Source organism: Nannospalax galili, unplaced genomic scaffold, assembly GCF_000622305.1.
Source record: "Nannospalax galili isolate Female #2095 unplaced genomic scaffold, S.galili_v1.0 scaffold346, whole genome shotgun sequence".
Classification (NCBI taxonomy): Eukaryota; Metazoa; Chordata; class Mammalia; order Rodentia; family Spalacidae; genus Nannospalax; species Nannospalax galili.
In genome coordinates, this window is record NW_008357637.1 from 3,025,621 (window position 1) to 3,039,309 (window position 13,689).

A 13,689-nucleotide genomic window follows, 5' to 3' on the forward strand; every position below is an offset into this window, starting at 1 on the left:
CTCTGCAAAGACTTGCCTTTCCAAGCTCTCTGCTTTCTGGTTAGCTCCTGTGCCTTCAAGTATATATCCTTTCTTCCCAGAAACCTCATCCAACCTCCCTAGACTTTGATGTTCCTATTAATTAGTTCTTTAATACAATCTCTTTATTTCATCATGGAATTTTATCCCACTTTATTATAGCTATTTAATGGTCTCTCTGATAACTGGAAATTCCATGACAGGAGAGACAGTGGCAGCCTTGCTCACCTTTCTGTTCAGAGCACATACATGGCCTTGCCCATAGTTGGTGCTCAGCAAATGGTTGTTAATAGATATGTAAGTGAATGAGTGAATATTGTCTCTGCCTTTAAGAACATTATTCTTCAATTGGAAAGAAAACTGATGTAGACTATAAAGAAAAATGCTGGTGACTGTCCAGCATCACATCGGCATTCAGCCTGGCGAGTCCAGGTAAAGATGTGCTTCCCTGTCTTTTTTTCTTCTCCTCACTGCATTTGTATAATACAAATATCTGAAAAGCTATTTAAATCAGCACTTGATGGAATTAAGCTTTAGTTTTAATATTAGCTTCCTTTTACAAACTATCCAGATCAGTAAATACTTGGATTTTACTTTTTACAATGCAAAATTATAATTTATTTTTATTTTTGAGACAAGGTCTAGCTGTGCAGCACTGGCTGGTTTGGTACTCACTGTGTAGCCCAGGCTGGCCTCAAACTCATGGCAGTCTTCTTGCCTCCGTCTCCAAAGTACTGGGATTACAGGCACCCACCAGCATGGCAGCTTATATCATGAAATTAGAAATTTAGCCATATCAAAGCTGGAAATGTAAAATTGTGCATTTTTTTCACTATAGGACAATTCAAACAAAATGGTTATTTATAATTTCTCTCTCTTTGTTTAGTTGTTATTGCTGCCGATGGAGTTTTGAAGGTAGGACTATTTCCTCTTAATTTTAAGAAACTTGTTAACTTCTCATGTAAGATCTTGTAACTGATAGTTTCCTGTTAACAGTAAGTACAAAGTTGATATTGGTTCCTGTGTCCTCAGATCTGTGATTTTGGTGCCTCTCGGTTCCATAACCATACAACACACATGTCCTTGGTTGGAACTTTCCCATGGATGGCTCCAGAAGTTATCCAGAGTCTTCCTGTGTCTGAAACCTGTGACACATATTCCTATGGTGTGGTGAGTGTTTCTCGTTTATTGTTTACCAAAAGAAATACAGAGCACAAACAGCCCAGACAAGAATGTAGCCACAGTTTAACTGGTTCTGTCTGAAACCAGACCTCTATTCCTGGAGGAGTACCTACAAGGAGACATAGGGAGAGCACTTTCTAATGGTCCTCTTCTTCCCCTCCTCCTCTTCTTCCCCTCCTCCTCCTGTCTCCCTCCTCCTCTTCTGCATAAAAATATATAAACATACTTTTTTTGTTTTTTTAATTTTTTGTTTATGATGGGGTCTCCCTAGTCCCAGCCCACCTGGAAGTCACCATGTGGATTAGGTTGGCCTCAATTTCAGAGATCAGCCTGCCTCTGCCTTCCGAGGGCTAGGACTAAAGGCACACGCCATGGTGCCTGGCATGTATAAAAATATATAAATATATTTAGATGGCCTTGGTTTTAAATTAGTTTGCACAGTTAATCAGATGACTTCTGTGGTTTATTTTCATACTCCATCAGGCCCTATAGTGTGCTTACTTTGAGAAAATTCTCCCTAGGTCTTGGAATTTCCCTGTTAGAAATTTTTGACCTAAAGTCACATCTGTGAGTTATACATAGAATGAACTTTTGGTTTCAATATTATTTCATTTATGAAAATAAACTATCACTTTTTTTCAGAAGTTTGAGCTGACTTTTGACATGCACCCATCTGCTTTTCCTTGAGAAAGTGCCACCTTGGTTATCTGTAACCAAGAATTAATGCCTTTTCCCACAGAAATCATCGACGTTGAGTGATGACTTCTGATGCCAAGCTAAGGATCTTTCCTGTGTCTTTAAAATCCCTCTGGCACAGTCCTCATTGACCACTTCTTTAAACATGATCTGAATCTATCTTTCTGGAGCTACAAGTTTTTCATTTGTTTGTTAAAAACCTTTCACTCAAGAGACTTTTCAGAAGGACCTGAAGGTGTACAGATGAGGACTTCAGTCTACATGTTTACAGACCTTACCTTTGTAGCCCTGGCCAGCTTAAGACTCACAGTATAGACCAGGTTGGTCTAGAAAGTGCTGGGATCAAAGGCATGTGCCACCACAGTCAGCTGGGAGAGAAATTTAACAGATGCTTAACAAACCATTCCCTCAAGCAACTCACCTTCCTGAAGCAAAGCTGCCCCTCCCCCGCATCCAGGGCCTGCACATAGCCAGGGCTGCTCCATGCTGCACACCAGGTGTTGCTCTGCAGAACCTGACTGCCCAGCGTCCACTATTCATCTCAATTCCACCTGAATGTTAGCCTTTTCTCCCATGATTGGTTGAAACAGAAATACTTCCCGTAACTAGTTAAAAAAAAGCTTACAACTGCCTGTAACTCCTGCTCCAGGGAATCTGATGCCCTCTTCTGCCTCCTGGGGCACCCATACATAGAGGGCATTCATACAGACACATACACACATTCACTTGAATAAAAATAAATCTTAAAAAAATGATAACAAAACCAGCTTCTGGGCCTGTGAGATGACTCAGCAGGAAAGGCATTTGCTACCAAGCCTTGAGGACCTGAGTTCAGTCCCTGAGATCCCCATGTGCTGTTCTCTGACCTCCACAGGCACACCATGGCACACTTGTGCGCACACACACACACACACACACACACACACTAAATAGAAGTAAAAACATCTTTGGTTATTTATCTGTCTTAAAGTAAAAGTTTTGCTGAGAATGCAGGATTGCCACACACAGAGAGCTGTATCAGCAGCAACTCCAGAGGAGTTTATGCATGCTAATATAATTATAAACAAGAATTCAGGATTGCATTTAATGCTGCCCCATGATATGTTCATTCTAAATAAACATTAGTGAAAGGGAAAGGGAAAGGCTGGTCTCCAGAACCTTTTGGTTTAAACACTTTTTTTAAAAAACAAAGAGGATATTGTGTGTTCTCAGCAGATAGGATATCACGGAGAGGGAGCGAATAGTTGTTCCAGTTGAGGCCGAGTTAGGATTAGAAGTTTTGTATCCTCAAACTTTGGAAAATGGCGCCAACCTAGAAAAACAATGTAGTTAGAATTTCTGTTTTCCTTCGAAAGGAGGAGCATCATTCTTACATAAAATACCTCATAGTTCATTAAGGTTGAGTGAACAGGGCCATCACAGTTAGTTTTTGAAACTCATCCTAGTTAGCCTTTCTGCTACTGTGATAAACACCATGACCAAAGGCAACTTGAGGAAGAAAGGGTTTATTTCATCCTACACAGTATAATCTGCCATCCAGGGAGGCTAAGGCAGAAACTGAAGCAGAAACCACAGAAGAGTGCTGCTTACTGCCTTGCTTCACCTGGCTTGCTTAGCTTCCTTTCTTCTACAGTCCAGGGTCACCCGCCTAGGGATGGTACCACCCATGGTGGGCTAAGCCCCCATACGTCAATTAGCAATGAAGAAAATGCTCAGAGGCCAGTCTGAGTAACGGAATTCTTCAGGTGAGGTTTGGTCTTTCCAGCTTTCTCTAGTTTGTGTCAAGTTGACAAAAACTATCCAGCACATCATCCAAAAACTGTCCTATATCTTTGCCTTTAGCTCTTTTCAGCGTGAGACACTTGTGTTGCGTCTTAATAACACATGGCAAGACTGACTAGCCTTGCACTGCCTAACAATAAAATTTTGTTCAAGGCTAGAAATGGACTCGTGATCCTTGTTTTTAAGAAGTTAACAGAGCAGACAGACGATTGTCTTCTCTCCATTTTACAAGAAAGAGACTTTTGTACACTCCTGGGATAACTTCTCTTAAAAGATTGAAACTGAAAGTATATTTAGTATGTAATCTGGAAGAAGAGAAAAGAGCAAAAATCATTGAAAGAATAGCCTTTTGAGAACGCAAGGCCTGCTACTCTCTGAAAACAAAGCTATCCTAATGACAATGCAGAAAGGATTACCTTCCTAGGAGCTTCTTAGCCAAAGCCAGCTTTGACTTGCAGTAGCTTAAGAGGCAGCTACTGTGGCTTGTCTGTGAGCCCTGTTCCAGAACCAGCCAGGCTCAGGTAACAGCTTCCTATTGTTTATGAGAGAAAAGGCAGGAGGAATACACAGCCTCATCCAAGTTTCTGTTCTGTAAACTGAAAATAGAAATTTTCCTTGTTAGCACAGTTTAACCGGGAGGACATCTCAGTATACAGTGAGTTGGAAAATATTTTTAAGGTGAAAGATCACGATCATGTTTGGCCTGTGTCCTCATAGCTGTTATTTTAAGGTATCGATTAATGTATTTTTAGACCTCTGAGTGACTTCCTCAACAAACTTAAATTTTGTGCCAAATGTCATTTTACTGAATGTAGAAAAAAGCCATCCCATCTCATTCTACTTACTTTTGGTATACTCCCAGATCTGGAAAATTAATAAAGGAAGTCATGGGATGTGCTAATACTGAACCACATGGAAGGCCTTGTTTGGGTTTCAAAACATGGAGCTGCTGGTGCTTACTGCTGCTGTCTCTGCGGTTTCCAATCCCATGGGTGCCTCCCTGGGCTATCAGTAACCCTTTAGAGATGCAGAGGTAGTGCCAACTGTCCAATTGTTTTCAAGGTTACAACTCTGAATTTCTTTATTAGATTTTTAACACTTTTCAGTGAAACATTTTGGAATAAAACATGAAGAACCAAAATCCTGCTGTTGTTTCTTCAGTGTTACATTTTTACTGTGCAGAATGCATGCAGTCTGTATATGTGTACATGTGTTGTGTGGGTGGTATGTTTACTACCAAACTAAGAAAGGGGGAGGCATGAGCTGCTCACCTGAACACTGGGGAGCATTTGATTTCTTTGAGGTTGACTCCTTATTCCCATTCTCCTTAGGAATACCAAATCTATCAATTTGGTTTCTCTTTATCTCCTTCCCATCCCGCCCCCAGCACCAGCACTGTGGTGACTGAGGGGCTTCATGTCCTGGTCAGCCTCATGCTGCCCACCCTCCTCTGCACAGGCAGTGTGTCAGAGTGCTTGCATACCTGTACTGGCTTCACCCTCCCTTGCTTAGGACCAGCACTAGAATTGTCCCCTTCTGGGATGCCCCTTACCTTTCCCTAATCACTTGTGTGACTCAAATAGAATTATTCAGCAGCTCTTCTGAAAAGTACCTTATACACTTGATTAAAAGCCCAAAAAGACTTCAGTGATCTTTTTTTCTCTCCTGTTTGAGCAGCATCTGCCAATTTCCCTAATTTTCCTGCTAATTATCTTCGTATTAGCCAGCATTCCTTTAACATGTTATGGCTCGAACAAGACTGCAGGCTGCCTGGGGAAACAATGGCTAGACAGTTAAATGTTTATAGGACTTGCTCAATAGAGTCCGTACCTTCTATCTGTAGTCTCATTTAGAAATAGGCTTTTGAGTTTCAAATGAGGGAGAGGGACACCTACACTGGTAAGTTCTTTCTTCTATGTCTGCCTTGGCTACACACCTACAGTCCAGTCCACTGTGTTCTCTCTCGCACTGTATCCCCTTTTCTAGAATTCCATGGGATTAAATCAGAGCATGGCCTTCAAGTGAGAGAGCAAGTGGGTATCCAGCTCTCCCACTTAGTAGCTGAGTGTCTTTAAGCAAGTTCATTTAACATTTCTAAGCACCAGTTTCTCACCTGTAAACTGAGGATCACATCAGAAAGCTTAATATTGATCAAGGTGACGTATGTAATGGAGATCTGAAACATAATAAGCACTCAGTATAGTAGTTACATTAGAGTTATTAATAAAATTATTGCTATTTTTATACTTTGCAGTAGACTGAAATCTGTGATGTTAGGCTAGCATGGTGACACATGCCTCTAATCCTAGCACTTGGAAGGCTGAGAAAGGAAGATCATAAATTCAAGACCAGTCTGGGCTACATAGTGAGATTATCTCAATTTTTTTTTCTTTTTGAATGCCTGTTTGTATAAATAGATAAAATAACTGAATGTCCAAATTCCCTTTACTCGATATTTAAAGAAGAGCCATTCCTAGCACTTGTTTGCTTTCCTGTGCATTCCAGCTCAGGTTCATTGCTATCCTGATCTCTAGTATTATGCAGAGATTGCATATACACATTAACTCACATACACACAGTCACAGTGTATGAATATTGAATGTGTACTACACTTTAGAATATGGTATCCTATATGTATGTACACACACACACATACACACATACACACACACATATGCATATATGAGAGTGGATCCCTTAGACTGATTCATTCTGAAGGAGTGTTCAAACCACAAAATCTAAATGTTATAATTTTCAACTATCTACCATTGTCAGGCAGAGGAGTTTGCTAGTGATTTGAATTGGATGCTCATTATTTTTAATGTGACTGTTATTGAACCTTTAAAAATAGTGTTGAATTTCCAGTTATTATCTGTTTTATTAAACATGTAACAGAGATTGAAGGTAGAAAGACTTTTAAGTAACAAAATACAAAATCTAATTTATGAGAACATGTGAAAATCCTAATGAGTCATAAGATCAAGTTAAATCACTGGTATAAAATTTTAACTAACATTCTAACTTCTAAACCAAGTTTTTTTCTTTATATAAAAAATAACATAAAAGTATATGATATCTGGTAGAAGTCCTGTGCATGAATATATACATTTTGTCTAAGTTTCTACAAATGATTGGTTATGTCTGGTAATTGGATACAATTAAATGTTAGATAAATTTTTAGTACTATCTCTGAAATATAAGGTATCAGAATAAAAATTCCATTTTCTTTTTGTTGCAGGTTCTCTGGGAGATGCTAACAAGGGAGGTCCCCTTTAAAGGTTTGGAAGGATTACAAGTAGCTTGGCTTGTAGTGGAAAAAAACGAGGTAAGACTACGTTTCTCCATTCAGGTACATAGATCAGAAAACAGTATTGGGGTTTTGCAAAAGACTTTTTCATCTTCTTCAAATTGAAAGTAAGTTCACGCTTATGGAAAGATTAGCAGTAGGAGCTAACACAAAGGGTCAAAGTGATGTTATTCCTCATGAATGGACCCTTTACATCTAATTGTTGCAGCCTCACGTCGTGATGCTGTAGATCAAAAATTGTACAAGTACTGTACTAGTTTCTCAGTCTCAATTGTAAAACCTAGGGGTTTGTTCTTAGTGATGAAAGAAGCCATTGCGTCCAAGGTAGGGGAACAGTTTAACTCCATCTCCTGCGTTTAGGACATCTTTTTTACTGGCCGGGAGTTGATATATCTGTAAGAGACCTTCAGCTACTTCAACTTACCTCTCCCAGCAGGAGTCACTATAGTACAAGAAACTGTCGCTTAGATGAGAATTTCAAAAATAAAAGAAGAAAAAATAGTTTCAAAAAAGGGAAAAATTACAGTTTTGCCACCTAGGTTGAACACTACATTGAAGATGAGCTCCTCACTGGAATTGGCGAGGCAGTGGCAGAACTGTTCGCTTCTTCATGCAGAGCCTTTCCATTTCAAAAGAACTTCAGTGGCGTAAACACCGTTTGTGCTGTGTCCCCAGCCTCGCTTTTCTTCTTCCCACAAATTGAGGCTTTCAGTTAGTTGGACCTATGAGCCTACATCAGAGAACATGGCACATTCATATCAAAGAGAGCAACTACATTTTGAAAGGTTTAAAATTGTGACTGAAACGCACAGCTATGGAAATTCTCAGCATAAGGAAGAAGCATCCAACATCAAGGTGTTAGGAGAACTTAGATCACCTAATGGAAGTGTGCAATTGTGTTTGCAAGGCAAAACAATGTATTTCATAAAACTTCATTTCCGTATCATTCGCAAAGGGTAAAAGTGTAACCCTAAAGTAAAATAATTTCCAAAAGGCAAATATATAAAGATATTCCCCCTTTAATGCTTTAACAGAATTAAATTTATCTACTCCCTATGTGAATGCAAAATAAGCTAGGTTAAAGCTGCTGTTGACCAGGAGAAACCAAGTTTCTGTCTCTCAGGTTGCATTAATCCAGAGCTACCTGACTAATTTGTCTTCTTGATTTATTGGGAATGGATGGAACGTTGATGATGGCTGAACTTGATGGGAGAGAACTGAGAATTTAGGGAACAAAATGGACTTCCATGCAAGACCCTGCCTCATTCATTGTTTCACAGGACCTGTTAGGTTTTAATTAGATGATAGTCATTCCCCATGCACTGTTCAGTAAGACTTCATACACATGATAACTGGTCTTTTTAGGATATAAGGACCCACTAGTATCTTTTTTGTGTCTTTTGGCAGTGAGATGGTTAGGTGTTTAGTTCAGGGTTTTTGAATCCAAGTGAAGAGAAACATTGACCTTCAGTTGACCCTAGAGCAGAACACCCTGTGCTACCTCTACACTATACCAGGAGAAATCAGGAGATGGGGTTTTTAAAGCTACCCAGATCCCTCAAATTTTTATGAGTCAGAATAATTAGAATTTTAAAATAATCTTTCATCTAAAGGTAGAATAGATACAATGCAAAGCATTTTAAAGACATTGGCTATTCAAAGCTGAGGAGAGTAATGAACTTTGATGCTGCCTGAGCATCAAAGAAGCACCTACCAGCACCCCTCAAAACCTGTTTAGCATTACATGCCTGGTCCCCACAGATCCCGTGGGATGTACTATGGTATGTTGTGAAGATTGGCTCAAGCTGATGAAGATTAAAGACTACCACACTGTTTATTAAGCAGAGTAGGAAGTAAGGAATCCCACGTGGAAACATGAGTCCTCTCAGCTTTCCAGTGACCTGAAGTAAATTGGTTAATTCAGTATAATTATCTGCTATTCTCATTCTGCACAGTACTTTTTGTCAAAAACATGAAAATTAAGTTTAAATGTAATTTTATGTGTTATCATTCAAGAAAGTTTCTTCATTTTACCACAGAAAGAGAGGCCCTGGTTTCTAGAACAAATTCTGTTAAGGTAATTCCCAAAGATTGATTTCATCTAATAAAAAAGCTGAGGCTTCAAGAAACATAACGCAAAAAACCTCTTCAACTTCTTAAAAAAATTTTTTTATATTTTATTATTTTTATTTTATGAGTGTATTGCCTGCATGTATGTGAGTGCACCCGAGTCATACAATGCCACGGAGATCAGAAGAGGGCTTCAGATCCCCTGGAACTGGAGTTAAGTTCGGTTCATAGCTGCCATGTGGGTACTGGGAATCGAACCCAGGTCCTCTGCAAGAGCAGTCAGTGCTCTTAACTGCTGAGCCATCTCTCCAGCCCCCAAACCTCTTCAACTTATAATTGCTTTATTTTTATCTTTACTGTTGAATACCTTTGGTTATTGGGTTGAAGAAAGGTTTCCATATTTTTAACAGTCTTCCTTAATAAAGAATGATATGCTTAAATTGTCAGGGAGAGGTTTTGTTTTGTTTTGTTTGTTTTTAGTGTGATCCAGTCATCCTGTAACATCTATATTCAATTAGTAGAGTTTCCTTTTATTTTTAACTTTTTATTTTGAAGTAATTACGGATTCATGGGCATCTGTAAAAATAGCACAGAGAACCCTATGTGCCTAGCTTCCCCACTGGAGGTACCTTCTGTAGCTGCTGCAGTCGTATGCAGCCAGGTGTTGGGATTAGGATAACCCTCTCAACTAAGTGGTAGCCTTTCTGTAATCTCCAGTTTCACTGGAAAGCATTGCTTTCTGAATCTGGAGGAAAAATAATACTTTCTGAAAGGTGTATCTGAAGATCTTTGTTTCTAAAGTCAGTGGACTAAGGCCTTTAACCAAACATTTTTTCTGATATTAACTTTTATTAAAAGTAGATTCATAAAGCCTTGCTAAACTTTACCAAGAAAACCATGAACCATTACAGAAGGCTTGAAATTAAGAGAGCACTGCTAAGAATTTTCTTAATATAAGAGATAAGTGTTACTTTTGTCATTTCCATGAAACTTGATCAGTGGGGATTCAGAATGTTCTAGAGAATAATTTCTACCTTTCTAAACACTTATATTCATATGTAAAATGTGTTATGCTCTAAGTAGCAAATGACTTAATGTAGAAATGTTAATAAATGTTAAAATTTAATTGGGGCTGGCAAGATGGTTGAGCAGGTAAAAAACACTTGCCACCAAGCCTGATGACCTGGATGTGATCTCCCAAGACCACATGGTGGAAGGAGAGAAGCAATTCCCTCAAGTTGTTCTCTGATATCCGCAGTGTACACACACACACACACACACACACACACACACACACACACACACACAAATAAATAATAAATGTAATTTAAAAATTTTAACTCAAAATTTAATCTACTCTTGACTATGCTTTTAGAAAGATGAAAACTTAACAATTAATTTGCATCCTATGTAGAAAATGGTGCAAAAATAATATTTTTTAAATGTCCTGGCTAATTTACTGATTGTGAAATGAAACTTTAATTCTAAAATATTTAAATTGTGAGTGGTGCTACAACTTAGTTGAAAGATCTGGTTATTTCAGGATGTTTTAATGCATTAGGAATGCATTGAAATTATGTAATCAGGACTTAAATACTTAGGATTCTATTTTAAAGTACTTTTTTTTTTTCCGTCTTTTTGAGACAGGGTCTCTCTGTAGCCCCAGCTGTCCTGGAACTCACTATGTAGACCAGGCTGGCCTCAAACTCACAGAGATCTGCCTGCCTCATTTTAAAGTACTTTTTAATGCACCAAAATAATCCTTTTTACATAAGTGTCCAAGTCTATATTTAACTGATATTTGACTATATCAGATTATTTTAAATGATTGTTTCTTTGTGTAATGTTTGAAATATTGTGTCTAAAAACGTTTTCAGAAAGAAAAAATGACAGAAATACTCTCTATATTCAGCCTGTTCACATTTCAGTTCATGGGTAAATGCTGCAACAAAGTTAACTTACTGAGCTGAGCATGGCGGCCCACGCCTTTAGTCCCAGCACTTGGGAGGCAGAGGCAGGCGGATCTCTGTGAGTTCTAGGCCAGCTCAGCTAGACCAAAAAAAAAAGGAAAGAAAGAAAGAAAGAAAGAAAGAAAGAAAGAAAGAAAGAAAGAAAGAAAGAAAGAAAGAAAGAAAGAAAGTTGCACTTACTGTACTGGTGTCCGCTTTCTAGAACTCATGTTTATTTGCACACAGAGTACATACAGTTGCAAGAATGCAATTGAAGTCTGTGGTTATTTGTTCCCACCTCCCAACTATCTTATGTTTCTAATTAAACAATTGATTTTCCTTTTGACCCTCATCAAAAGATTTGAAGTTCATATTTTAGTAAAATAATAATTAAATACGTCTTGTTCAGTGAAGTCAAAAGACTAGAAGTTTAAAAGTGCTTAGCCTTTATTTAGAGAGAATTGTTTTCTTTTTAATTTTGTCTCAATTTGAAGATTATCTGTAACCCTGAATGTAAGACTGTCAGTTTTCTTACCAGGACACCTACTTTCCTAGTTTTATACATAGCCTCATCAAAATCCAATCAAATTCAATTTAAAGTTTTCTAGTTGTAAAATGTCTTTGGCAGGCATTTCTAGGGAATAAACCTTAGTGCTTTACAGCCCAGTAGCTCTCCACCCACTGGCCTCCACCACCTTCTGCACTGGGTTACAGGGCTTTATGAGTTGTTCTACCACTGATGCATCTCCAACCCCAGAGCTCTCTTTATAACAACTATATTAACAGCCTATACTCTGCTGAAAAAAGTCAGAGAAATTCGACTTACCCACACACATCATATTTCAAGCCAATGTAACATTGTAATATAAAGCCTAAACAGATTAATATACTGCAGTGTACATATGCTCAGGCATGACCATGCTAGATGGGGTGATGATGCAGTTTAGGTGCTTGCATTTGTGCATAAACAGCACTGAGCAGCTGCAGATGAAGCCTGGTAGAGGTAGGTCAAGTTAATGACTCTGTTCTGAGATCAGCAGTCGATGGTGACAGCCCTCAGAAATGGTTAAGTTTTGAATAATGCCAAAATCAGTGTGCCTCTGATTTATTTTATGTGGTATTTGCATTCTTGGAAAATTCAATGTGTTTTGAAACTTTAAAAATATTTTATGTTTATTTGTAACTCAGTTTCTAAGTCAAGAAAATTATTAACCTCTTTATGTGTTTACTTTGCTTAAAAAAATGTGCACAGAACATTTGAGAGTTGGTGGATTGCAGCAGAGTTCTTAATCATGTAGGGCTTTGTGGTATCCTGAAGGATATCTACCCATCATTTATTTTTATAGTGCTGAGGACCAAACTCAGTGCCTCACATATGCTAGGCTATTCTGTTGCCCTGTCACTGAGTTACAGCCTGGCCCCTTAAGTCTTTAAAATAAAAATTCCTCCTCAGGATAGGGGCATGGCATGTTCTATGAGAACCATGGCCATAGAATGTTAGACTAGGATTGATCCTCACAAGCTAATTTATTTTATATCATGTCCATTACATTATAGGGGTGTGACCAGAGTAAAGTCATAATATGATCTGAATGTCACACTTACTGATAAGAGAATGCAGAGTTCTTTAAAATTATCTCTGTGATCTGTGCTGAAGATGTTTCCAGAGTTTCATACCCATTACCCAAACTAAACTGGTTTCCTAGTTACCTGGTCTATATGCAGAAATCCTAAGATTCCTATAAAAACATAGTAACAAATTTTTTATTTAGAATGTGGTGTTACATTCCAACTTGCCCCTCACCTACTGTACTTTCCTTTTGACTTGAGTTGTGTTTTGTTGCATTTGTCATGCTGAATTTGACCTCGCCATCTACTCTTATTTTCATATGAAAGAGAAGTATGAATCTTTATAGAGATTTGATATTACAAACTGAATCTGAATGTAAATTCTCCCCTGCCATATAATCCATGAGATCTTTAAATTTCATGTCTTGTTTATGCTCCTAAATGAACTTTTATGGCCCTTCAAGTGGTTTTTACTTGTCTTAGTGAGTAAATCTGTCTTTTCTTTGTTTTTCTTCTGTGTTGTAGAGACTAACCATTCCAAGCAGTTGCCCAAGAAGTTTTGCTGAATTATTACATCAGTGTTGGGAAGCTGATGCCAAGGTATATTTATTTATTGTTCAAACTTCTGAAAGTTCCTGTTTGTTTTTGAGCTTTTAAAACTTGGGATAGCAAAAAGCATTCCACAGCCCAAGTGGACTGCCAACCCTGTAAACCCCACGCTGACTGCTATGGACCCGAGTTGGCATCTCCTTATCTTCACCTCTATATCAAGAGACTTTATTGACTTTTTTTTACAGCACTCATTGGCATTCTTGACTCACTAAAAACAATTTTGTTCTTTTACTTTTAATAGTGACCATTGTACTTTTATGTTATAAAAACCTGATGCACACTTACTGAATGTGAGGCACTGCCACAAGCATGTTATGCTAGCTCATTATTCCTGTGTCTCTTGGACACAAGCATGCACTCATTCTCCCAGGTGGAGAACCTAGGCACACACAAGTGAAGTACTGAGTCAAGACCACACAACTAGTACGGGTGTGGCTGGCTGTGAACCCTGACAATGTGGCTGACTCCTTGCTCTGAACCTCTTCTCCGTGTTGTCTTTACTAA

The 13,689-nt window shown here is 38.4% G+C and overlaps 1 protein-coding gene across 3 annotated transcripts in view; it reads left to right on the forward strand.

Moving 5' to 3' along the window:
* Map3k20 (mitogen-activated protein kinase kinase kinase 20) overlaps window positions 1-13,689 on the forward strand; it is a 172,132-nt gene that overhangs the window by 97,169 nt on the left and 61,274 nt on the right. For all 3 annotated transcript variants that reach the window (XM_008855275.2, XM_008855276.3, XM_017794913.2), the window contains exons 6-9: window positions 905-933; window positions 1,051-1,188; window positions 6,917-7,003; window positions 13,099-13,173. In XM_008855275.2, coding sequence (XP_008853497.1) covers window positions 905-933; window positions 1,051-1,188; window positions 6,917-7,003; window positions 13,099-13,173 — 329 coding nt within the window. The remainder of the gene's footprint in view (window positions 1-904; window positions 934-1,050; window positions 1,189-6,916; window positions 7,004-13,098; window positions 13,174-13,689) is intronic.